The sequence below is a fragment of the Diorhabda carinulata genome, chromosome 7 (genome assembly GCF_026250575.1).
Source record: "Diorhabda carinulata isolate Delta chromosome 7, icDioCari1.1, whole genome shotgun sequence".
Taxonomy (NCBI): domain Eukaryota; kingdom Metazoa; phylum Arthropoda; class Insecta; order Coleoptera; family Chrysomelidae; genus Diorhabda; species Diorhabda carinulata.
Window position 1 is genome coordinate 23,344,463 of NC_079466.1, and position 27,669 is coordinate 23,372,131.

Consider the following 27,669-nt stretch of genomic DNA (forward strand, 5'->3'; position numbering starts at 1 on the left):
CCCTCGACAAACTTCTTGTTGTACAAATATTCCCTTCCACAGAAAACAGTCTCGTTATAACAAACGTCCCGCAATTAATTTAAAACCAGGACAACGTCTAGTTTCTAATTACCAAAAAAGCTTTCTAGGAGTAATGAAACAAATTTTAGTGTCGGGGTAAACGATCAAGACACTTTTCAATAAAATCTGTTTTGTAATAAGCTGAAAATTAAGCTAGAATTCGTTGTATATATTTGGGTGGAATGAAGAAGTTTCTATAGAAAGGAAAGTTCATTGGAGTTAGCCCTGATATAGAGCTGGGTTTGTGATTACGCTGTTTCAGAAAAAAATGGACGACCAAACGTGATTGGAGAAGAAAAAATCGAGCTCCAGCCTAAAAAACCGTTTCTACCAGGTTTAGCAATATTTTTTTTGTTATTTACGTTTTATTTGTAAGTTTTTTCCTTATTGTTGGCCATTTGGCTGGTGAAATGGTTCACCAGGTTCCAAGAAAACCTCAGACAATCTGCAGCACTGTCGATGCGATAGAATAAATTCTACCCTTATATTTATACCTGACCCTAACAGGGTAGGATTATGTATGATCCCAACGCCTTTGTCTGTGTCTAAAATAAGGTCATCCCACCTTCAGATCACCACCGCATCAAAACTAATGAATATTCTAAATCGATTACTATACCAAGAACTAATATTTTTCACGATATACTGGGTGCCCCATAACGAGTTAAAATTATCTGCATATATGACAAAATACTCATGAAAATTTCTATGTTTGGGTTTTTTAAATGGAATACCCTGTATATGAACACATCTTTGAAATTTACGTAAGATCTTAGTTTACTTTTGACTAGAAACTTTTTTCGAAAAATGCATACTTTTGGAGTTATTCATTTTTGTGTAAAAAATTTGACCGTTGCAGACCTTTATAAATTATTTTTTTACGAGGATACCCTTAAAGATATGAAAATTATTTCTAGTCGGTTGCTTTAAGTAAGGTCAGACGTATTTAAATCTATATTTAAAAATTCTTCATTATATACAGGGTGTGTATAAAAAGTGTTCAAAGTTTAACTTCATAAATATCAAATTTCTTCATTTTTTTAACTAGAACCACCCGTTTTTTTAATGCATTTAGGGGTAAAACATAAGACAAAATCATGTATACTTATCTATACTTGAACCTTACCGTTATTCAGATACTAAATGTTTTCTGTAAGGTGTTGACCTTGCTAAAAGCACCACCACAGAAAACATTTTCATATCTTTAAGGGTATCCTCGTAAAAAATAATTTATAAGGGTCTGCAACGGTCAAATTTTTTACGAAAGTATGAATATTTCGAAAAAAGTTTTTGGTGAAAAGTATACCATCTTTAAAAATATTTTAGTTAAAAAGATCCTCACCGAAAACCCAAACGTAGAAGTTTTCATGATTTTACCATAAGTATTCTTCCATACAGGTATACCGATAGCTTCAATTCGTCGTGGGACACCCTGTATAGCGTCACTCTCGTTATTAGTTAATCCAGTATAATTGTGTGTGTATTTTCAACTCTATTATCGAAGAAATCTATCAAGAACTCAGAAGCCACCCTTAAAGGTTTTTGGAATTTATGTCTGTTGGAAAATTTGATTTCATTTTACCGAGAATCTAGAAAAATCTAGAGCCGAAAAAAGTCTACAAAATCTCTTCTGATAGATTATATGTAACATTATTCAGATGAAAAATATTAATTCCTCTCCAATACAACTAATTATAATTGGGAAAAGGCAGTAATGGTAGACCATTGGGTTTGTTGTTGATCCCTGTTGAGTTAACCAGAAAAATGGTTTTGGTTGTTGTGTCCTGAACCATACTACATGTCATATTGTATTTATCATGCTTATCGTTATCTTCTTTCCGCAAATTTTCTTTCAATTCAAGCTTTTCCGTTAAAGTCAAAAGAAATTCGGAATTATTATCATTTTGCATAAATTGTTTATCAACTTTCTTGTCTTTGGCAATCAAGTGTTTCGAAATGCAGTTATACCGAGATTTGAAAATATGCTGCAAAACGGATACCGCGGACTATGCCTCATGAACGATACCTTCAAAATGGTAGTAATGGTGGACCGATGGGTATGTAACTGTCAGCACAGGCGTACAAGTAAGTCCTTATTGAGTGAACCGGAAAGATGGTTTCGATTTCTCAGGCGCGGCTGACAGCAAGACTCCTGCCACCTACTCAGATGCAGGTGACGTCGCTTGTCACCTGTCGTCCGTCAACTGTCGTCCGTCACTTGACGTATGGAAGAATAATGGCGGCTTTACTGTAAACTTGTATATATTTCTTTAATTTACGTTTTGATATGTTTATGTTTCTAAATCTTGTCAATGTCAATATCATATTTTGATGTCGAAACGTCAATTTTATCTATCTTTCAAAAATTATTAAAAAAACTAATTTTGCAACAGAAGAGATCTAAAATCAAGAAGATTTAGAAACCTAAACTTGTATATATTTGTTGTAAATACTGTCGTATTGTATAAAATGAAAAATTAATCGATTAATAATTTTTTATAACATCAAACGATGTGCAGGTATTTTCAATAGATATAAATAAACATATACAATAGATGATATGTTATCAAAAGTCATTTTATCGTGACTTTGGATCGTTTTAATCGCCGAGCTTTCTCTTTTTCCACATATTTTACGTCGTAAAAACTTTTATCCATTTCTCTGTGGACTTTAATAACCAAAGTTTGCGAACTAAACGTTCGAATATACTACTTTTTTGATGTATTATAAAATAAAAGTATAGTAAAAGGGATTAGATTACCGGTTTATACGACAGGAACATTATTTCTTGTTAATATGAAAAAAGCAATTCTGAACGAAGTTATAGAAAAATTATTGGCGGTAACAAAGCTTGTTTCCCGCGTGCAACCGTTTTCTTATACGCTACCGCTGAGTATGAAGATCATTTTTAGTATAACCATTACGAAAAGTAAATTTAAGAAAGAAAAGAAAAATTAATTCGTAAAAAAAGTTCAAGATTTAATGCATACTGTGACATAAAACAAATTCTTCATACGTCTTTAAAGTCGCATCTTTAAAGGCCTAAAACTCAGAAACGAGGGATCGTACGAGAATTTTTTTTCTTGTCATAGCAATTAATATCATTCCATAATAACTTTTTTATGTTTAAAACCTCTTCTTTTTCGCGTGTCTTGACCGTTATCAATCGCTGTCAGTCTCTTCTTTTTCGCTTGTCTTGACCGTTATCAATCTCTAGCTGTCATTCTCTTCTTTTTCGCGTGTCTTGACCGTTATCAATCGCTGTCAGTCTCTTCTTTTTCGCTTGTCTTGACCGTTATCAATCTCTAGCTGTCATTCTCTTCTTTTTCGCGTGTCTTGACCGTTATCAATCGCTGTCAGTCTCTTCTTTTTCGCTTGTCTTGACCGTTATCAATCTCTAGCTGTCATTCTCTTCTTTTTCGCGTGTCTTGGCCGTTATCAATCTCTAGCTGTCAGTCTCTTCTTTTTTCCAACGAAAAACTATTTCTTTTGAAAGTTTGCATAGGTGCTTTGATTCAGTTCAGGGTAATTTTTATCATCTCGAACCTCGAAGCCTACTATCGGATATGATTTTCTAAAGAATAAGTCTTTTTCCAAATATGCTGGTTTTCCTGGAGCTTTAGGTGCTGTTTGAAACTCGCCACAATCCTCTTCTTCAATACCTCTATAAATCGTGGATTTCCCAACACCAAGCGTACTACTAATTTCACTGTGTCATCAACTAAACTGTTAAGAATACACAACTTGGACCTCCTTACTAAATGGGAAAACTCTAGCTTTTATTGGTACTTAAAAAATAAACGGGGTTTTTGGCCTGTCCAAACCTTTTTCAATTTCTGCGTTACGTTCGATAGTTTACAGTCGAAACAAATAAATAGCAACTTTAGTAATCAATAGGGCTTGATATTAATAATGTTTTTTTGTTGTTTCAGATGTCGATTGAGGCGTAACAGTCAACCATGATGAATAGTACAACGGGCAACGTAACTGACATCGACGAAGTCACTTATCCATTGGTGGTTCAAATAATTCAAACTATCTTATTCACAGTCGTTTGCATAGTAGGTCTAGTCGGTAATACGTTAGTCATCTACGTGGTTATCAGATTTTCGAAAATGCAAACCGTCACCAACATGTACATCGTCAATTTGGCAATAGCAGATGAATGTTTCCTGATTGGTATACCTTTCTTGATCACTACCATATTGAACAGGCACTGGATATTTGGTTACTTCGCCTGCAAGGCTTACATGCTTTCGACTGGTATAAACCAGTTCACCAGCTCCATTTTATTATGCGTCATGAGTGCTGATAGATACATCGCCGTTTGTCATCCTATATCATCGCCGAAATGGAGAACGCCTTTTATATCTAAGATAGTATCTCTGTTCGCTTGGACGTTCAGCATTCTCCTCATGATACCCATAATACAACATTCTCAAGAGATCAATAACGAAGATGGAAAAACTTCTTGCGTTATAGAATGGAGCACTTTCGAAAGCAGTTACAGCAATTATACAAACGCGACTGACGATTTTGATAATAGCAGACCTGCTCAGATATTTACTTGGTACACTTTCATATTCGGTTTCGCTATACCTTTATGTTTAATCATATATTTTTATTGGTTAGTTATTTTGAAACTTAAGAATGTCGGACCGAAAAATAAATCTAAAGAGAAGAAAAGATCGCACAGGAAGGTCACCAATTTGGTGTTGATTGTCGTCACTGTTTACATTATATGTTGGTTGCCTTATTGGGTGACGCAGCTTGCCATCAGTGATGACGTTAATGACACGTAAGTAACTGATATATACTCTATTATACAGAATGTCCCACGACGAATTAAAACTATCTCTATATATGGCAAAATACTCATAGTGAAATCATGAAAATTTCTACGTTTGGGTTTTTGAATACGATCTTTTTAACTAAAATATTTTCAAAGATGGTACAACCGGAAGTCGACTTTAATTTTGTTATTTTAAATAGAACACACAATATATTAATATATTACTGAAATCTACGTGAAATTTTAGTATACTTTTATTTAAAAACTTTTTTCGAAAAATGCATACTTTTTGAGTTATTAATTTTTTTGTAAAAAATTGCAGACTCTTATAAATTATTTTTTTACGATTATACCCTTAAAGATATGAAAATAATTTTTGTTCGGTTGCTTTTAGCAAAGTCAAACGTATTTGAATCCATGTTGAAAAATTTTTCATTTTATACAGGGTGTGTATAAAAAGTTTTCAAAGTTTAACTTCTTAAAATATCAAAATTTCTTTATTTTTTTAAATAGAATCACCCGGTTTTTTCTATTTTAATGCATCCAGAGGTAGAAAATAAGGCAAATTCATGTATACTTTCCTATACCTAAATCTTTGAAGTTATCCAGATATTAAATGTTTTCTGTAAATTTTTAGAGATGCAGGTGTGGTCTAAATTTTATTTTGATATACAAGCACTAAGAAATAAAAACGTATTTTTCTTTATCTTGTCAAGGTCTGTAAAAAAATCAAATCAAATTTTTCACCCCTAAATGCATTAAAATAGAAAAAACCGGGTGGTTTTATTTAAAAAAATAAAGAAATTTGATATTTATGAAGTTAAACTTTGAACACTTTTTATATACACCCTGTATACAATTAAACATTTTTCAATATGCATTCAAATACGTCTGACTTTGATGAAAACAACCGAAAAGAAAACATTTTCATATCTTTAAAGGTATTATCATAAAAAAATAATTTATAAGGGTATGCAAGGGTTAAATTTTTTACAAAAAAATCAATAACTCAAAAAGTATGCATTTTTCGAAAAAAATTTCTAGACAAAACTATACAATTTCATGTAGATTTCAAACATGTATTAATATACAGGGTGTTCTATTCAAAATAACAAAGTTACAGACATATTTTAGTTAAAAAAATCGTCTCCGAAAACCCAAACGTAGAAATTTTCATGATTTCAGTATTTTGCCATATACAGATAGTTTTAACTCGTCGCGGGACACCCTGTATACTATATTTATTTCAAATAAAGTTTGTTCGAACACAAAGGTATTCACAAAGCTCCAAACGGGAACTATTCCAATCAAATCGATAATTTCTTAACAGAGCGACCATCAATGAAAACAGGATTGCGGACAAACTAACCAAAAATGGCACTAAAATGTCAACAAATAAAGAAAAATCGAAAGATCAGACGTAAAAGAAGATTAATAGTAGGAAGTTTCAATGATAATAAAACAACAAACAAAAAAATACGGAGTAGAACTAGAGAAAGCGTTAACAGAACAATCCTATGATGTTAACGACGAAAAAGGTTTTGATACTAAATGAAAAAAGAAATTGGAAAGAGACTACAAGCCAAACAGAAAACGTTACAAACGGGAACAGATAAAAATAATAAAAAGTATGAAGAGCAACGAAGACGTGTAGTGCAAAGAAATCTCTAAATATAAAATACAATAAACGGAAAACTGAGCAGAAAACCATGGAAAAAAAGAGGAGGAAATAATAATGGATGATGATGATGATAATGAATATTAAATGCAGATAAAGATAGTGGACAATGGGAGGAGCTGAGAATCCAAGATTGGAATAATAGCGAAAATATATTACCACCATTAAGGGAGGAAATACTTTTATCATTTATACATTTGGAAGATCAATCTTAGATCATATTTTCACTCTGAGGCAAATGCAAAAATGTTGATCTGCCAATTTCATAGTTTTCCAAAAAGAATACGAATAAGATTTACCAAAATGACACTTTAACATACAAAAACTAAGATAAAGTTGAACCAAAGAATATCGAAATGATTTCAGATCAACACAGGACTGAAACAGGGAGATCCTTTATCCATTGCGCTGTCCAATACAGTATTAGAATGTAGGATAGTACGTAAAATCAGTTTGACAGAACAAGGACACGAAAAACAAGACAAAATCAGCTTAAGGAGATTTACAGAGCCTTCATAGAAACGGTATTGAGTCAACGAAGATAAATCTGAGTTCATGCTAATGACATCACCACGAAGGAAAAGAGCAATGGAGCAACTGAATGGAGAAGGACTAATGACCTTAGAACAAGTTTCGTATATCTTGGGGTGGTTATCCAAAACAATAATTAATCGAAACGTGGATTCTTAACCAAGCAAAGAGAGAAAAATCTCAGAAGGATATTAGGAGGTTACTTTAAGAGAACGCCAGGTTTTAGAGCAACCAAAAAATGGTGGACGTATAACACGGAAGTACAAGAAAAGAGAGAGAGAAATTCGGGACTGGAAAACGAAATAAAAAAAATTGGAAGGGAATCGTGATATGGACTAAAAATCCTGCGCGTATCACCTTTATATAAAAATGATATTAATAACTTATCAATCAAAAAGGATCTCGGTATTCTGAACACAAACATCAGACAACAAACTATTCAATTTTACTCAAAACACGTTCCGCTTGACCAATAAGTCCAATTAAATTAGTTTATTAGTCTTTCCGTAGTTTCTTTTGTTGTTTATTTTCGTACATTCGTATTAGTTGAACTTTCATATATCATATTTCGACGTGAGTAGCTAACAATTACTAAAGTATAAAAAACAAAAAATGAAATTAGTCGGATACATTATTAGTATATGGAAACATACTTTAAGTACGTGAAGCGTAGATATGAAGATATCGTTATGTTTTGTGTAAAAATAATAAAATTAATTATGTAATAAGACCTCGTATAATAAATAGAGTACGTTCGCAAAAATCTTTATGCTCAAATCAGTGACAAGCTTCGACAAAGTTTAAACAAAGCTTCAGCTTGCTGCTTGGATCCATTTTATTATAGTAAAACTCGCACGACGACTCAAATTTCGCAAAAAACAAAAGAAACTGTAGGACATACCGATATTTCCGAAAACAAGTGTTGTTAGCGATTTTTAGAGCTTTGCTGTGAGTACCAAGAAAATACAATCCAATAAATAACGATGAAACATCCAAAATAGATTCCATGGAGTTGTTTGGAAAGTAGACTTCGTGCCAGAAATAGCGAAGATCACGAAAAGCAACAAAAATCGATGGCTGCAAGTTTATTCCTTCGAAGTAATCAAATACAATCGTGAACGCAGCACATTTTGACTTATTAATGCAGTGGCTTCAAAACATTTCTACGCTACAACCTCAAGCAGACGCCATGTATTTGAGCGCTTTTAATTTGTTGTGGAGCGGAACTGAAACGTGAAAAAAGTGAACAAAACCAAACCAAACCATCACCTTGCTGGAAAATCCTCGACCAACGAGCTATTTGCTCAAGTCTGGCAACATTGTGAGCAAACTCGGCAGCCATCTTGCGCACAGCTTTTTGAAACGCCTACTATGTCTGCAGTATCACTTTGTGGATTTTTTTTTTTAATATTTCCGGTCGAAAACTGCGATGCTGGTCGTATCCAGAGTAAAATCTAATTCAGCTTTTACATTGGTCGACCTAAAGCTTTTCAAATAAAAGTATTTTATCACTCGTAATGGGAACTGTGATAAAAGTCTCTAAATTTACGAAAATTCTTTCAGTTTGTCCGACTGCTTGGCACGTGACAACCACGTGGTTTCAGAAGTAGTGTTCCATGCAGACGTTTTTTCTATAACCTTAAAAAATAAAACATTGAACAATAACTGGTATGCTTGAGCGTTTCAATTCCATATTACTTAATATTATGGATACTAAGGAAATAAACAGTGGGTACGTTAGGTTAGGTTAGGTTAGGTTATGTTAGGTTAGGTAGTAACTATTCAAAATAATCTTGCATCTATGCTACTGGCCCAATAAGTAGGGTTCGTTGAAAATGTTAAAAAAAACCGATTTAAATCAAAAAAATCACGACCACTGCCAATAAGACATGATATTTATCACATTCCCCATTACGAGTTGGGGATTCTATAAACTAATCGATAAATTTGATAAATATGAAATAATTTATCATATCATAATCATTTTACCAGCTCGTATTTTTATATTTCAAATTTGAAATGGCTGCCACGACACCGAACATAACATTTTCACCATCAAAAATAACGATTTTTTTTACTGTTCTAGATTTTATATCACACTTCATCTCCTCGCATCATGTATGAGTTATTCGAACTCCGCCGTTAACCCGATTCTGTACGCCTTTTTGAGCGACAACTTCAAGAAAAGTTTCGTGAAAGCGTGCACTTGTGCGGCCAACAAAGAGGTCAATGCTACGCTTCAACTCGAAAACAGCGTCTTTCCAAAAAAGTCTAAACATGTTACTGAAAGGTGAGAGAATACTTTTTATATAACCCCGACGATAAATGACAAAAGAAACGCTTTTTTTCAAGATATCGCTTCTATTAATAATATTTGTAACTAACCAGACTAATAGAAAATGTTTATCTACAAAGGAAGTAACAAAAAAACTATTTATAATCTATTTTGCGATAATAATTGCGATGTATTAGTGTAGACTTCCTCTTAAAGCGAATGGATAATAATTTTTTATCTAATGAAGATACTACTTTGAGGTTAGGACACATCTATCGTTCATTCTTCCGATCCGACTACGATCATCAAGGGCAATCAGTACCCACTACAAAGTTTCGAAGGAAATATTCAAATGTTCAAAATGGCTAATGTATAGAACCGGAGCTATAAATCGCAAAAAACTCGGCAGCATGTGTGCTGGCCACGTCCGATCCCGTACCGATCCGTACTTTGGACGGAGCGTTCGCAACGAACGGATCGGATTTTCCAAGTATGAGTAAAAAAATTGATTCACGGCGTCCGAGAAGAGGGATTCATTGCCGATTGTAGTTAGAATATTCAGTTCGACGTTTAGCACGTGTTGGACCCCGTGTCGTCTATTTATATATATTATAACTCGATTGTTACCTGAAATGGATACAACTCAGTTAATTATGATCTGAGGAACCCTCAATACTCAAACCAAATCGCAGCGACAATATTTGGGAAGAGATAGGATGGAGGATGAACCATCCCAGTAAGTAACAATGCATTTATTTCAATGTAATAATGATAATTAAACTGCTAGTCTCTGTTGAGGATCAATAGAACGTCTGTATGTTGTATTCCGTCTCTATAAATATGGTGCAGAGATGTCCAACAGTTCAAAAAACTTGACACTAGTCATACGGAAGTATTTTAACAATCTGGAGGCATCATCAATCAGATCAGGGACTAATGATTGATTCTGATTGATTTGATGAACCCAAATTGAGGCTTTCTGGTCAGTTTATGCCTTTTCTCTTCTTCTTATATCGAAAGTCAAAAACAGGACTGTGTGTACGCAGCCGTTGATATAAATCCGATCCGTTCGTTGCGAACGCTCCGTCCGATGATAACAAGTGCGTAACCACCTTTATAAAAACTTATAAGTTCTATATCAACCCTATGCTCTAATCATACTTAGAATTTTTTTGTACTACGACTATAATTTATTACGAATACGCACCCAAAAATTGCTGATGGAGCGTCATCTTTAACATAGTTAGGAAAATGAAGAAAATCATCATTTTTCTTATATACTTTCACTAGATCATCATGTTACTGGAACTTAAAACTTTTTGTTTATTAATTGAAGCGCAGTTTTCATATCGCCCATGGTCAAGTATTTACAGACCAATCTGCTAAAACAGAAAGAGATAACCAGTAACGCAACGAAAGCCTTGACGGTATGCAGAAATTGAGTTATAGCCCAAAGATCTTGCTTACAGCGATTGTAAGAGCGATGGGGAAGTTATTTGGGTCACCAAAACCTGGACACCACGAGGACAGATCTCTCGAAATTGAGAGCATTCCAAAGGTTGCACTAAATCTTCTACATTTCTATATTCTATTATTGGACAGCGTGGTGGAAACTGTTAAAGACCAAATCATCAAAAATAAGCCGTGAATTCGCTTAGAAAATGATCTGTAGAAGTAAATAAGATCTAAACATCATATTAGAGTCGGAATTGGAGTTTGCGGGTCCAGAACTACACTCTAGTAGCTTGGGAATTACACCAAGTATCTCAAACAGAAGATTATCATCTTGTCTGATAACCATTAGAAATCTGAGCAACAAATTAATGAGATGCAATGCTTAGAAAATGATCTGTAGAAGTAAATAAGATCTAAACATCATATTAGAGTCGGAATTGGAGTTTGCGGGTCCAGAACTACACTCTAGTAGCTTGGGAATTACACCAAGTATCTCAAACAGAAGATTATCATCTTGTCTGATAACCATTAGAAATCTGAGCAACAAATTAATGAGATGCAATGCTTAGAAAATGATCTGTAGAAGTAAATGAGATCTAAACATCATATTAGAGTCGGAATTGGAGTTTGCGGGTCCAGAACTACACTCTAGTAGCTTGGGAATTACACCAAGTATCTCAAACAGAAGATTATCATCTTGTCTGATAACCATTAGAAATCTGAGCAACAAATTAATGAGATCCAATGGTTTGAAAAATGATCTGTAGAAGTAAATGAGATCTAAACATCATATTAGAGTCGGAATTGGAGTTTGCGGGTCCAGAACTACACTCTAGTAGCTTGGGAATTACACCAAGTATCTCAAACAGAAGATTATCATCTTGTCTGATAATCATTAGAAATCTGAGCAACAAATTAATGAGATGCAATGCTTAGAAAATGATCTGTAGAAGTAAATGAGATCTAAACATCATATTAGAGTCGGAATTGGAGTTTGCGGGTCCAGAACTACACTCTAGTAGCTTGGGAATTACACCAAGTATCTCAAACAGAAGATTATCATCTTGTCTGATAACCATTAGAAATCTGAGCAACAAATTAATGAGATGCAATGCTTAGAAAATGATCTGTAGAAGTAAATGAGATCTAAACATCATATTAGAGTCGGAATTGGAGTTTGCGGGTCCAGAACTACACTCTAGTAGCTTGGGAATTACACCAAGTATCTCAAACAGAAGATTATCATCTTGTCTGATAACCATTAGAAATCTGAGCAACAAATTAATGAGATGCAATGCTTAGAAAATGATCTGTAGAAGTAAATGAGATCTAAACATCATATTAGAGTCGGAATTGGAGTTTGCGGGTCCAGAACTACACTCTAGTAGCTTGGGAATTACACCAAGTATCTCAAACAGAAGATTATCATCTTGTCTGATAATCATTAGAAATCTGAGCAACAAATTAATGAGATGCAATGCTTAGAAAATGATCTGTAGAAGTAAATGAGATCTAAACATCATATTAGAGTCGGAATTGGAGTTTGCGGGTCCAGAACTACACTCTAGTAGCTTGGGAATTACACCAAGTATCTCAAACAGAAGATTATCATCTTGTCTGATAACCATTAGAAATCTGAGCAACAAATTAATGAGATGCAATGCTTAGAAAATGATCTGTAGAAGTAAATGAGATCTAAACATCATATTAGAGTCGGAATTGGAGTTTGCGGGTCCAGAACTACACTCTAGTAGCTTGGGAATTACACCAAGTATCTCAAACAGAAGATTATCATCATCAATGAGATCCAAGCTGGTTTGTGAACGACTTAAGATGATTTTGAAAGTTAGCTCAGTGAATTTGATGACATATAGATGAATAGATGGTAATTTCTTCAAAAAAAATTTTCGAAAATGAAGAGATAAGCCAGAAAAAGCACTCCATCGGAAAGATTATGGAAAAATAATTTTTTTACCCCACACGTGCCATTTGAACCCATTTGCCATTTGTGCACGTGACACCACGTTGTGCCTACAAATATATTATACGAAATTTTAAAATATTTTGCTCGACAAGCGATTTAAATTAAATATCAACTGTTTTGATAACAATATTTATTATACGGCGTCCTATTTTACGCATAATAACTGCTACAAGTTTCGGTACGCGTGATCAACGCGCATTTAAATCTGAGACACAAAATAATAATTCGTTGACACATAAACATTTCGTTTCCTTTTCTGAACTGTAATTTTGTTTAATGCTAAAATCAAAAGCATTAAATGCAGTATGAGTAAAATAGGAAGTCGACCTGCAAAATATTGTTTGCAATTCTTTGTTCAAAATATGCACGTTGTTTTTCATTAGGGTTGCCACAACCTTTTCTTTTTTCGCTTCTTACTTTTCCGCATGAATAACAACAACCAAAATATTTTTACGATCAAAAATCACAAACCAAAAAGAAGTTTTACAAAATACTACAATCAACACCGTAGAATTGCAGCTTGCAAACAACAGAAATGGCAAAAAATATTGTAAGAATCTGTCGTGCTTGATTTGCGCATGCTTTTTAACAATAAATCGTGTTGCACGTTGTTGCTTCATGCTGAGCAAGCAAAATTAAGACAAATAATTTTGTTTTAATGCAATTTTATCGTAATCATTTATAGTCATGTCGCTTTTAGATGTTATAATTTCGCATTCTTTCATTTTACTTTATTTTATTGCAGTGAAAGGACCACACAAATTTCGTCGCTGTAAATAAAATAGAGAGGAAGTTCTGCCGTCATAGCAATGGACGCTACCTTCTTATTATTTAGAATTAATTGTATTTGTATGCTTTAGTTGCACTAGCGACCGATTTAGTTCTTGTTATGTCTCATCAGCACGTTCTAATCCCCACGGAATCTCGAAATCCCAATACCAACTCGGGATTTTGGTTCGTAACGTTTACTAAATAGTTGATATATGACGGTTCTGAAGAGGTACAACAAGATAAAAATTGGTCACTTTTCCTTGTAATAGCGAGCCGTTGGAAATGTCAATCGACAAAAATTTTTTTATAGGAAATTTGATTCAATATTCATCGCTGTATTAGTCATTCGTATTTATCAAGTTGTGATACAATTTTGATCGTACGTTATCTTTAGTTGCTATTGTTTGTTTTTTGGATTTATATGCTTATAAACGCACATAGGTACAGTCACACAGCACTAATAGAAGCATCAAATCTCCGATGTCAATTCTTCTTTGACGATTTGACAAGTGACAACCCCCTTCTAATCTAACCTCTAAATTCGTTCTTAAACAAAAAAAATTTTATGTATTGAAACCGAAAACTAATTTATGTTATTTGTTTTACAGAGAGCCACCCCGTAGCGCCTTATTATTATTGATTTCTTTCATATAATTAACTTTGTGAGTTATATAGATCGATGAATCACCCTATATATAATCAATTTCTGCGAAATATATTTTTGTGTTTATTTGATATTTCGCCGTAACTCAAATATTGACCTGGCGGTGATATAAATCTTTTCTTAACCTCTACCATAGTTTGAAAGTTTTATGACTTTTTCCTTTTCGTTTTGATATAATTTATTTGTTGTGTGGTATTCCATTGATCAGTTGTTTGGAAACTAATCTCTTTTCTAACATTTTCCAGATATCATTTCCTCTTGCCGAATCGAAAGATTTTTATAAATTGATGAAATGAAGTTTTTCACCGTTTCCGCTAAATATTGTTGTCTACATCGATATTAAATTCGGAAAGAAAATCCAAATATAATAATATTAAGGTTTTGATACATGAAACGTTTTTGATATAATAATCGATCCTATAATAATCGATTCTAAAAACTAACGATCATCAAGTTGAATACAATAGGTTAATAAATCAACTATTATGTTGTAAATTAGACTTATTCAAACGGATTGTTTACGATAGCTGCTCCATTATATGGATTTCCGAAACCTGTGAATTTTTTTAATTCTGTTGCACAATTAGTGTAACAAGTGACAACCATATCGATATAAAAATTGTAATCAAATTTGACGTTTGACAACAGCATACAAAAATGGATGTTGTTTGATTGAATATTATCAAAAAAGAATTAGAGAAATCGGTTCAGCTGTTTAAACGTTTAAAATTTTTCAAAAAACGTGGATGGGTTATTAACACACTTTTTATGAAAAACCTATTATTATCATATTTATTTTGAATTTATTGACTTTATTGTTATTAACATCTAGCCTCCATAATTTACATATAAAAGAAGAAGACATATTTTTATAATACTGTCAAAGTTTGTTGTTTGGAAGTTTGTTATAGTACTTTCGTTGATTAATTTATACGTATGTTATACATTTTGTTTTCGTTAATTTGATTCACTGAAAATCAAAGAAGTTTTATTTTGACAATGACTTTGAACGCGCGAGTTAGCTGGACAATATTACACGAGGTGTGACTATTAAGCAACTTCTTCATCATATGTTTTTTTAATTATTAGTGCTCTGGGACTATTTTAATCATAGATATCGTGCTAAAGTTTGTATATATAGGTAGATTTATGTTGATAATATGCTGCAAAACGAAATAAATGTATAAATATAACTGTAAACTGTATTTATTTACTTGTGAATTTTGATTAAAGAAATGTCAGTTTAGTAATATTTCTTCCAATTAATATACAAGATGTATTAGCGAAAACTTGACACCTCAAAACAAAGGTAAGTCGACATTTTAAAAGCAGGTGATAATTCAAATATATTTTCGTTTTAAAACAAACTGTTTGATCCGCGAAAAAAAATTTAATGTGGATTGTGAGGCGGTGTCATTTCGAGGAATGATTTCTTCAGTTTCAAAGGATTTTTTGAAATTTAATACTTTGAAATATAAAGGATATATACATACAAATTATTAGAGGATTTTTGATATATAAAAAATCCTTATGAAGAGTAAAGTTTTAGGTTATGTATACTATATCTATCAAGATATCACCAGATGAGTTTTTAGACGTTTTTATAATTTTATTTTTTTAATAATAATATTTATTGTTTTGAATGTTGTATTTAATGAAAAAATAGTAGATTTAATTCACTATAATGAATTCTAGTCATTTAATTTCACTGCTGTTTTAACAAATTTCAATTAATTATTTACGTATACTTGATACTTCAATACTGCTACTAGAGATTTGGAAAAAAATATACAATCTTATGATGTAGACTTGTATAGGTCTATATCCTTCAATTAGATCCAAAATATCATGTAGTTCTCAATAATCGAGCCTTTCCCACCACAGTATCAATGTTTGATTATTATTACTTTGATATACGAAGATATTCCCAGAAGTACCTGGTCCAATGACCCATTTTTTAACAAGAATCGAGCAGCTCCTCGAAATAATCATTAACTGCCGACATCACCTCTTCGTTTATAGAAAATCTTTGACCACCAAGCCATTTTTTTGTAGTCTGGGTACAGAAAATTATCCGAGGGAACTAAATCTGGGGAATAGAATGCATGGAGTAGCAATTCAAACTTTAATTCATTAATTTTGGCCATTGCAATACCAGATGTTGATGAAACATTTTCTTCGTAGCCAAATGCGGAAGTTTTTGTTTAATTTCATCGCTCAAACGTTGCAATAAGTTCGCATAATACTCAACGTTGATAGTTTTACCTTTTCCAAGACAGTAATTGAAAATTATACCATGCGCATCCCAAAAAACCAACGCCTTGAACCTTCAGATGGAATTTCATTGTTTTGATCGTTTTTTTGTTTCGGGTGTGAAGTGATGGCACCACGTTTCATCCATGGTTATGAAACGTCGCAAAATTCAGCTTCCACCAAGTCTTTCAGTTAATTATCTCTCAGTTCTACAGCTCAAATTCCGTTATATTCTCTTCTTTTGTCATTCCTACCATTTAAAACGTCATTTCGATCCAATCAGAATAAAGTAGACAGTCGTGTACCGATATTCTTTCTCTCTTTACCAGCCGTTCGGGTCCACTTGACGAGCTCCCATACTTTGCTACTTCTCTATCTTCAATTTCGTTATAGATTCGATAAAATTGTGCCTTCTTCAAATACGTTCCAACAATTTACATCCTCCATGTGATCCATTCATAATTTTTTCTTTCCATATTAGATTCTCCAAAATGTTCCAGTAATTATGCTCAGTTTTCTTCTTTTTCTTTTTATTCTATTCTAGATCCTTTTGTTGTTATTTTTATCTGCGTTTTTGCTTCCTCTTTGTCAACTTTTCTTTTTTCTTCAACATCTTTTGTAGCTCGTTATTTATCTGAAAGTGATATTCATCTCCTTGCAGTACATTTTATTCTTTAAGCAATAATAAAGAAATAGCATTAATTTTTTCAAAATTATTTCAAGGTTAAAACCGAGTAGAACAAGAGGAACCTCATTGTGCGCGAACAACGAAGACGAAGGTGACATTGGTCCTCTGGTAAGCAAAGTCGACGCTTCCGCGTCTGCAGTGACAGTCAACAGTCGAAATACAAATTTAGAAGACAGCTTAGACAACGTTTCGAAAAATACGGTCGTCAAAAATGGAGGAGCTAATACAATTCAACCCGCTAACCTATAAGCAACAATGTAAATGTAGTCATAAATTTAGACCTTGAATTACGAGAATATTTCCATAATTCTGTAAAATGTACGTTAAAACATTCATAGAATAACGTTTTTCTAAGCTTTTCAAGCGTCTTAGTTCATCGTTTCTTTGCAAAAAGATTCATACTTTACTTTACTTTCCGTTTGCCCCATGTATGTAATAATCCTATACGGATAGTTGGTATGGGAAAAAAAGTCTATACTGCGCATGCTTCATGCGCGCAAAGGATGCGCAGAACTAACAAAACGTAGCAAATTCCACATCCTATTTATAAAATTGACGTTGATGCCGTTAACCTAAAAATTTTGTTATTTTTCCTGACGTGTTTCTTATTTTCGAGATGTTTGTGTGCTTTTGTTTGTAATCCGGTATTTATGGAAAACATGCAAAGCCAAAAGACCACCATAAACAAACAAACAAAAAGAAAAATAAACCCCAACATCACGCACTAACGTCATACGTCAAAATCACGTGACGAACGCAAAGATAAAATTCGTTTATGTTGAAAGTCACCAACATTTCAATTTTGTAACAGCAAACGTTAACTGTGAACGGAAAGTCAAGTTTATGTATTGGCGTTAAATGTTGTCCTGGAAAATGGGATTCGTTACAAAGTCCAATCCTTGTAGAAGTAGTCCTCGTATATACCCTATTTTCCACTACAATAAACAACAATCCACAATACGATTCTCATATATAAAGAATCTATCTTGTTTGAATTAGAACAAACTTAAGCAGGGTAAATGTTGCTGTTTTCTACTAAGCTTGTAAATATTACTATAAATAAATATTTGAACATATGAAAATTTGGTAAAAATACCATCTAACATATTCTTAAGAATCTTCGATTACTTCAAATTTAAGATAATTTATTAGTAGAAGTTTCGAACAATAGTGTCATAATATATTGTACACTTTTTACTATTTTAATTTGAAAGTTGTATATTGAAAATACTAATTAGAGGTTATAAAACCAACTGAACTAAATCCATCCAATAAACCGAGTGACCTGAACAACAATCGATGAGTGATCGAAGCATGATCGCGCCTCTTTTCATCTATTGGGTAAAATAAACAGGCCTCCTTACGCTAGCCAATCAGATTTAACTACAATCGGCCGACAGGCTACAGAGTCGGAATCAGATACGGATACGACTGAAGAAATTACTAATTTTTGTTTTGTCACAATCCACCAAAACAAAAACCAACAATACTGCTTTTTAATATTAATGGTAAAAATATAATTTTGAACATTTACAAAAATCTCTTTATTATATATAATGCAATTTCCTTCCACCCTTTAGAGTGTACGGCTACAAAAAACTTAATTGTATACAATTTTCATCCATTTCTTCTTATTCATACCAACCTTCTTTGCTTCGCTCCATGTCAGTTTTTTCTCCTCCAAAATTTTTCTTATCGTGTCTTCCCATGTTTCTACTAGTCTTCCTCTATTTCTCTTTTGCTATCTTTTGGCTTGTCAAATTTTTTTCTTGTATTTAATTTTATCATTCTTTGGATTCTCCAGCTCAATGGATTCGGTGACTGGTATTACTTGCAGCTCTTTTCTAATACTATATTCTTCCATGTGACTCCCCATTTTTTGTAATTTGTTTTTCTTCTTTTTCATTAGTTAATTTTCCTTGAGTAAATTTTCCTTACCTAGTTTTATATTATATTATTTAATAAATTCCCAGTCGTCGCTTAGTGCGACTCTGTGCACAAGCAGCCACGTGAACTATGCATGATAATATTTTCGAGTACTACGTTTCTTGGATGAGCAAAGTATATATGTCACTATTTAAACCGTAAATTAAACAACTCATTAATTTTTTTTTCCTAAAGACACACATTTAAACAAAAACGATAAAAATTATGCTCTCAAATGCTCCTCAAATATATATTAGAAAATTTTTTTCATTATGATAATACACATCTTTCTACGCCCATCTCTATAAGTGAAAATATACTTTTAAAGATAAAAATAAAAAGTTGCACTTAACTGTTGGTTTGTAGTTGTAATTAAATTATTACTAGATGATTTGACCTTATTCCGAGATCTTTCACGCATATTTATATCCATATCTACGGTTTATAACTTATAATTAGATTTCAGAATCTCACGTTTGAGCTATATTTGAAGATTCCTCTCGAGATTTTATTTTCATATGCTTAATATTATTTCTTTGTATATATATACGAATTTAATAATAAAAAATGTTATATCAGGATATACTGCTAAGGTTTATATTATTTATATAAGAAATTCCAGAATTGGATTTTATTAATGTATTATACTGAATGTCCTACTATCGATTGTTTTATTATTGGTATTTATAACAAAAAAAACATTAAACTATGAATTTTTTTAGTGAAATATGATTGATAATGATGTATTAACCTCATTCCTAATAAATCCTTTAATTAATATTCTCTTTGCCGGATTTTATCTCATGAGCCCTTAAAATCCGGCAAAAATAAATATTTTTTTTAAATGTTCCATCTACGTTCCTGAAGAGAACTATTGTATGTTTTTTCTACTTGTACAATTGAAGAGCATATCATAGAAAAACTGAAATAGTTAATTTTTTGTGTATTATAGTAAGTATCTAGTTGTAAAATTTATTTCTAATTTATTTCTTCTTTTTTACCGACGAGATCCTATCAATTCTGCCATCTCGGGATGTGCGGATTAATGCCAAGGTAACCACAGTTTACCAACCAGACATCAGTTTATTAATTCAATTGAATTAAAATTCAATAATTAATCCTCACCCTTTCAACTTATCCGAATCTCACATCTTTAAACTGTATCTTCATTGTTGTCTTGTTCAAAACTCCTCATCAATTTAATGTGTCTATGTTCCGCATTCTGTGGTAAGATCCAATAATTGTTTTATTATTTCTATGACAACTGTTTATTTGAGACAATATTTCGATAAAAAAAATAAGGATTAAGATGACATTCTATTTATTCTCGAATATTTAACTACCCGATTCTCATTTCTTCGAATTACATCTCTATTAATGACGTTTTGTAATCACTACTCCTCATTATCTTAATGTATCTATGTTCCGCATTCTGTCTTAAACTGATATTTATATTATTATTTTTATAACAATATTTTGATTCATTTCAAACAATGATTTTTAGGTCTCAAATATATAGTCAATAAAGTGAAAAACAAGTTTTTTGAGCTGGAACTATTAAAAACTATGTTAGAGGTGGCAGGTACCTCACAAAATTTTGTTTTCTGTTACTAATACTAGGAATATTAATTTTTCATGCTATATAATTCAAAATATTGTAGATAGTTATATTTTTATTTCAAATCTGTGATATTAATATTAAATTGTTTATTATAGTTTGTGATAATTTTGTATATAACGAAGCTATGAATATATATAACATAGATATACTTCGTTAAAATCAGTTGTATTGAATAAACTTAAATGTATCAATAACAATGAGTGTATTAATCAGTGTCACCTGGTATTTTCTGTATAATAAAAAGTATGTACATTTCAATAGTTTCTCTTTTCATAAAAAACCAATCTTCCAAACAAATGCTTAAAAAATTGAGAATTGTACTGGATGTGAGATTTTAGCTGTGATCGTTGGCGAGCTTTAGGGAGATAAATTTTTGAGAGTTGGGAATGATATGATTTTCTAACCTAATCAGACTCATATCGACACAATTTATGGTTTTATAGAGTTTTAATTACTTGACAAAATAAATTCAAATTACAAGCGAACTGTAATGCATGAAGTAATAAAAAGCCTCAGTTTCCGCAGACAGCAGCTACAAAAATAACTGTAGAGTTGGGATTCTTCTACAGGGAACACTGGTCAATTATATATTATCTTTTTCTATGATTACAACCGACAATTTGAAGAAACTCTAGTTGGCTTATATTCGTACTTACCGATGTAAAGTTAAATAATTAGTTCTTGAAAGAACTGATTTTGAATATAAATACACGTTCAATCCAAATAAATCGCTGAAAACAATCATGTAAACAAAGCTTACGTCAATTAGTACGGTCAGTTATTCGCGTTATGTCATTTATATCGTTGTCTCTTTCTATTAGTACTGTCAATATTTAAAGAAACTGTTAAGTTTGTCTTGTAGTAAGTCTTATGAAGAAGACAATCATTGATTTCTACTGATAGAGAAAGATAATATGTAGACAATATGTCTTCGATAAATCGTAGATTGAGTCACGTGATGGAAAACATTCAACGTTTCTACTTTATATTTCATTTATTACTACAAATTGACCCCCCGTTTGTAAATAAGACGATTTTTTTGTCGATTTTCATGAAATGTATATTACAAAAGGATAAAAAATGTCACGATATATATTTTAGACACAAACTGTACGGTCAGTTATTCACGTTACGTCAATTATAAAGTTAACTTTGTCTATGATTCCTACTGTCAGTTTAAAGAAACTATTACATTTGTCGTGTGAATCGATCTTAGAAATTATGAAATGTCAAAAATTGATGATGAATTATATTCGTATTTACCGATGTAAAGTTAAATAAAAAGATAAATTAGTTCTTGAAAGAACTGATTTTGAATATAAATACACGTTCCATCCAAACAAATCGCTGAAAACAATCATGTAAACAAAGCTTACGTTAATTAGTACGGCCAGTTATTCGCGTTACGTCAATTACATCGTTCTCTTTCTATCATTAATGAATCAATTGAAATAAACTATTACGTATGTCTTGTAGTAGGTCTCGTGAAGAAAACAAACGTTTGATTTCTATCGATAGAAAAAGATAGTATGAAGAAAATATGTCTTCGATAAATCGTAGATTGAGTCACGTGATGTTTCTACTTTATATTTATTATTACAAAAGACGATTTTTTTCGGTTTTCATGAATTTTTTATTAGAAAACGATAAAAAATGTCACAATTTACATTTTAAACACAAACGTGATATTTTTTGAACACTTCATAATGAAATGAAGTGTAACATTTATCACAAGTAAATAGAGCATTTCTAATCACTTCCTTATGGTTATGTTGTATATGGATACTCGAATTATGTTTCACCTTATCACAAATCACACAATATTTTTTCCCGAGTTTAGTAACTTGCAAAAAATCTCTATTTCGATCGCAATATTCCGAATTTTTTCTCTTCAATTTCTTCCTTTTCTTCTCCGCATTGATCGCCGGACGTTTACGTTTTCCGTTACAATTATTGTTAATTTGATTCCTCAAACTCCTCCTCCTCGATTCAATTGAATATTTTTTATTTTTTGAACAATGCGCTATTTCATCGGACTTTTTCTTCATATTATTAGTTATATCGTTCTCAGTTATTGATAAATATTCAAACAACTCTTGTTTTTCTTTTTCGTTTTGTTGTTTGGTTGGTAGAACATTTGTCAAAGACAAAAGTAGATTCGGTGCGGTTATTTTGTGATCTGAAATTATTGATATCTTACTCGATTTATCTCCATTTTTAACCTTCTTGATAGAATCTGAAAAAAATTAGGATCCTAAGTAACAAATACAAACGTACAGAGTGGAAACTGTCCTAAACACCATCAAAAACTGTGGTGGTGATGAAAATATTTCGATCAACCCCAGTAAAACGTCACTTACAAGAAGAAGAAAGTGCACGTATCCTTAATGGAGCTGGATTAATACTTTCCAATAAAGAAATATATCTAAGAGACAAAAATCAATGCGATTATATGTACTTGTCACAAAATTTTTGGCAAGAAATGGGGACTAAAGTCTAATATGGTATTCCGGAGACACCAAACAGTCCTCAAACCCATGCCCATGGGTTGTTTGATGGTCGAAACTACAGATCAGAAAAAGCTGCACAAGCCTAAACTGTCTAGGTATTGAAGGAGTAATGCCCACTACAACCTTAGAGGTGCTACTGAACCCGCCTCCTCTTCAAAGTGAAGAAAGTGACTAATCCAGACAATAAATCTGAAGCCTTGTATTATGATAAGTCACCTAAGGATTCTAGAGCTAATAAAGCAATGAAAAACCAACAAACCAAATGTAAAGCATGTTGGACAAAGATACCCCATTCGGTAATCAACAATCACCAATCATGAATCAATAAAAATCATCCCCAAGTACGAAATTTATCTCTCTGATACATAAACGACTCGAAGCTAGCGCAAGGAGCTGGTCTGGACCAAAATACAAGCTCCCATACCTCTAGGAACGTCACTCGCCTCATCAATAATGAAGTAGAAGGAAGGTTGAAGAATCAGATGGAGTCTTACTGAAGAAACACTCCGGGTCCAAGATAATAGAAGAAGAAGTAACAGTCTCCTTTGGGAGAAGTCTAATTTTGGAATAAGAACAATAAATGTGGAGTTTAAGACAAAATATCGACAATTGAGTATCTACTCACTTTCCGTTGAACTTATACGAAGATTTTCCAATGTTTTCTCTTCCTGTAAAAAAAATATTTTCGTAGATAACAATCAAGAAAAACCTCGATCAACTTACTTCATTTGATCCCGTATCTTTTTTACCTAAAGTATCGTTTTCGAAGTTCATTTCTGGGAAATTTTTCGTTCTATTTTTAGTAATTGGTAATTCTATCTATAAATAATTGAATTTTATGAAAAAAAAATTAATATAATTCATAAATGATATAATTTATACAGCAAGAAAACGGAATTTGTGTTAAACACATAATGGCTAGTTTAAAATGTATTGATACTGAACCTTTCAGTCTCAAAAGACAGCAACATGGTTATTGAAAGGTTTCGAACAAAAATTCAAGTATTTCCTGGCCAGTTTATGGAGTTTATTTGATATTTTCTGGAGAAACCACCTCAATCGGACGACCAGAACGTTCACCATCATCAGTGTCTGTACGACCACGTTTGAATGCAGCAAACCAATAAAAAATGGTTCTTTTCGATGGATCAGAGTCCGGATAATACTTTTGAAGTCGTTCCTGAGCTTGTACAGTATTTTTTCATTAAAAAACAATGATAAATACATCATTTTCTATATAAACAACCAAGGATTTCATGGTGAATCCCATCAGAAGTCATGGTTATTCCCCTTCTAAATACAAATTAGGTAAATAATGAGTCATACATATTTTAAAGAAGTAGAATAAGAAATGGAACATAAAGAGATAAAACCAGTAAGAAATAAGATATATGAAACACAATTGAGGTGATTTTAATTGATATACAGGATACCCAAACATATAATACCAAAAAAAAATTTGAATCCAGAATAGAAGGTAAAAACTATGGAGAAAGACCAAGAAAAACATGAATTTGAAAAAATGGCTTGGGATTTGATAAAAAAAAAACAATAAATTTAAAAATATATTTCTTTATGAATTTCAATATATTTGAAACCCTTTTATGATTACATTTCTTTTGTAAGCAGCTTACAGGATCTGAAATCACTATTTATGGAACACCCAGTACTTCAACACCCAATAAAATGGTTCAAATAAAAATAAACAATATTAATTAATGAATATGAACAAAGTTTCAATCAAAAATAATAGTAATTTGCATGAAAATATCGTTTATATTAACCATTAATAATATTTTAAAATAAACAAGTTGAAAATATCTGAAATAAATTAAAAATATTCATTAGTATCGACAAACTTACCTGAATGTATGGATTTTTCGATAATCTCAAATTTGGTAACGAATCATCGAGATACGTTGAATCTTTAGTGTTTCCTTTTAATGATTCCTCCGGTTCTAATAGCTGTGATTGATAAGTATTTGCCGGTAAAGAAAAATAAATACTATCACTCGAACCGTTTCTTCCAGGTTGTTCCTTTTGGGTTACACTTCCATTTTTTTCATCGAGATACTTCCCTATTAATATTTTACTCAATTTCATAACAGATATACGATTATTTCCAGATTTATCAGTATTTTGACCGTCTCCTATCAATTCTTCTCTCTCATTATGTTCCATTTCATTTGATTTTGACCCTGTACCACTAAGTGATTCATCTAATAGTGTACAATGGACTGATTTACTATTATCCTGATTTTGTGATGTTGGATGACAAAATTGAGAATTGGTATCAACTGGAATCTTCTCAGGGTCTATCATCAATTCTGTATTGTTAATTTGTTGTAATTCTTGTTCTATGTCATCTGATTCCTTTCTGGGATCTTCTATTAATGCAAAATCTATTGATTTATTATCATCTTCATTTTGTGATGTAGAACTACACAATAGAGGATTTGTTTGGTTTTGAATTTCATCCGAAGATGATGGAAGTATAATATTAGGAATTGGTGAGGTTTCTGGTGGTCGATTATTTACACTGCTATCTGGTGATAATTCTTCATCAGATATTTCTATTACCATGTTTTTAGTTTTAACCTATAGATAAATTTAAAACTATTCAAATGTACAATGGATAATAATTAATAAATCAATTTGTATTTAGAATGTATTCTTATTGATAAGTAAGGTAAGAGCACCAGAACCTGACAGAGCACTTATAGCAGACACTTTCTAATTTGATCCTCAAAATTAAGAAAACTATTGCCTCCTTAATATGTAAATTAGAAATAGGATTCACTTTCCGTCATTTAGTGGAATAAACAAGAATTGTGTGAGTTGATTGATGCAAGGTTTTGCTTAAATAAGTAGACTTAAATACACAGTTTTAAAATTCAAATTTAGAATATATGCAAAAAGAACCAAATGATTTTGATTTCGCTTTTTCCAAACCCCCCACATCTCAATCAACCAATGGATGTTTTGGTATTTAAAAGATTGAAGGCTACCTGGAAATAAAAACTGTCTACATGGAAATTAGAAAACAACACTAATAAATTAAAAAGACATCAGTTTGCTCCTTGAATGGTTTTATGGAAAATGGGACAAAAATGCTGTAGATTGTACCAAAACCAAATATCATTGTAGATTGTTATGTGGTGTCGTTTTGGCTAAAAGATATTTTGTACAAAACTCTACATCTTATTGTTCTGCTTCCAAAATACATAGACACCTTCCAAAGGAGGCTATTTGCACATTCAGATCTTTATTTAAATAATTAGAATTATATTATTTTGTTTTTAAACATTTCATTTATTTCAATTTTAGTATTAGTTTAGTAGTATTGACAGACTGCCTGCCACTGGATGATGGACTTCAGTGATGCCATGTTTAGTAGAGGAAAATTTGCCCTTGAAATATAAAAATACTTTTCCAAATAAACCATAAAATTGAAAACTTCTAATTGCCAGTTTACTCAGTACTAGCTAGCCCTGCATTAAATTTGGAACTTATTTCTCATTTTTTTCTTTGAAATTTTTTTAAGAAATATCCTTACTAAAGTATCTTCCACTGGTGCTTTTACCTTATTAGTTTTAAAATATAACTTAAACATCATAGTCAGTATAAAAATATCTAATGATATGCTTACATTTGTTATTAAGTCTGAACTTGTAGTAAACGAGTTTATTTTTTCCTTATTGGAAAATTGTTTATTTCCTTCAATCTGCAAAAATGCTATTAATGATTTCACTTGAGATTCAAGATGAGTAGGATACGTTAATGTACCTCTATAAATATACTCTATAACAAGTCTCATTATTTCTTTGGAATACTGTGTCCACCTTAATGTTTTCTATAACAGAAAATTACTATTTCACATAACTAGTAAATAACGTTTTAAATGTTTTGTATAAATTATATTCAGTAACTCTATATAAACAGTATATCAATCATTTGTAGTGGTTGTTATAAATTGTTTACCTGTGGCCCTGGTAGACTTTTTAACAACTTATAAGCTAGTTTACTTTCAGTGGCAAGTACAATACCGTGAACTTTAATTTTTCCATCAGACAAAATCAGTTCGGTATCAACAAATTCTTGATCCAGGTAGAAATTGAACATTTTATTCTTGTGAATAATCCGTCCATTGGATGATAATGTTTGTAAAACCATTTATAATATTGAAAAATAAACTTTTTTTATAAAAATTCAAATCAGACGTAAATAAAGTCTTCTTCTTTTTACACGTTTTTCGTCTTTTTAATACTTGCTAATTCGTACAATGCACATAGAAAAATTATAATGCTTTTCGAAAACATTGATTGGGTTAAAGACTATGAGATAATCAAACAAGATCTGAATAACACAAGTAATTCGAATTTAGTTCACTGTAGTCGGAAACTGAAAGAAGCAATCGGATCATAAGCATTTTATTCTATCGTAACAATCGTGATCAGCTGA

General features: G+C 31.9%; 2 protein-coding genes across 5 annotated transcripts in view; one reads left to right on the forward strand and one right to left on the reverse strand.

The window, feature by feature from the left end:
- LOC130896269 (somatostatin receptor type 2-like) overlaps nucleotides 1-20,956 on the forward strand; it is a 216,293-nt gene extending 195,337 nt beyond the window's left edge. For 2 of the 4 annotated variants that reach the window (XM_057804250.1, XM_057804249.1), the window contains 3 exons: nucleotides 3,993-4,858; nucleotides 9,148-9,351; nucleotides 13,521-15,410. In XM_057804250.1, the coding sequence (XP_057660233.1) occupies nucleotides 4,020-4,858; nucleotides 9,148-9,351; nucleotides 13,521-13,551 (1,074 nt within the window). In that variant the 5' untranslated portion in view covers nucleotides 3,993-4,019 and the 3' untranslated portion in view covers nucleotides 13,552-15,410. Of the gene's footprint in view, nucleotides 1-3,992; nucleotides 4,859-9,147; nucleotides 9,352-13,520; nucleotides 15,411-17,186 lie in introns of those variants that run through there. The other 2 variants (XM_057804247.1, XM_057804248.1) reach the window with 1 other exon arrangement.
- A 1,351-nt stretch (nucleotides 20,957-22,307) lies between these two features.
- On the reverse strand, nucleotides 22,308-27,453 carry LOC130896199 (uncharacterized). Its single transcript, XM_057804125.1, has 6 exons — nucleotides 27,190-27,453; nucleotides 26,858-27,061; nucleotides 25,072-25,806; nucleotides 23,932-24,027; nucleotides 23,834-23,876; nucleotides 22,308-22,934 (listed from the first exon to the last, which is right to left on the reverse strand). The coding sequence occupies exons 1-6, from the start codon at nucleotides 27,379-27,381 to the stop codon at nucleotides 22,369-22,371; spliced, it is 1,836 nt and encodes a 611-aa protein (XP_057660108.1). The 5' UTR covers nucleotides 27,382-27,453; the 3' UTR covers nucleotides 22,308-22,368.
- Nucleotides 27,454-27,669: the final 216 nt, after the last annotated feature.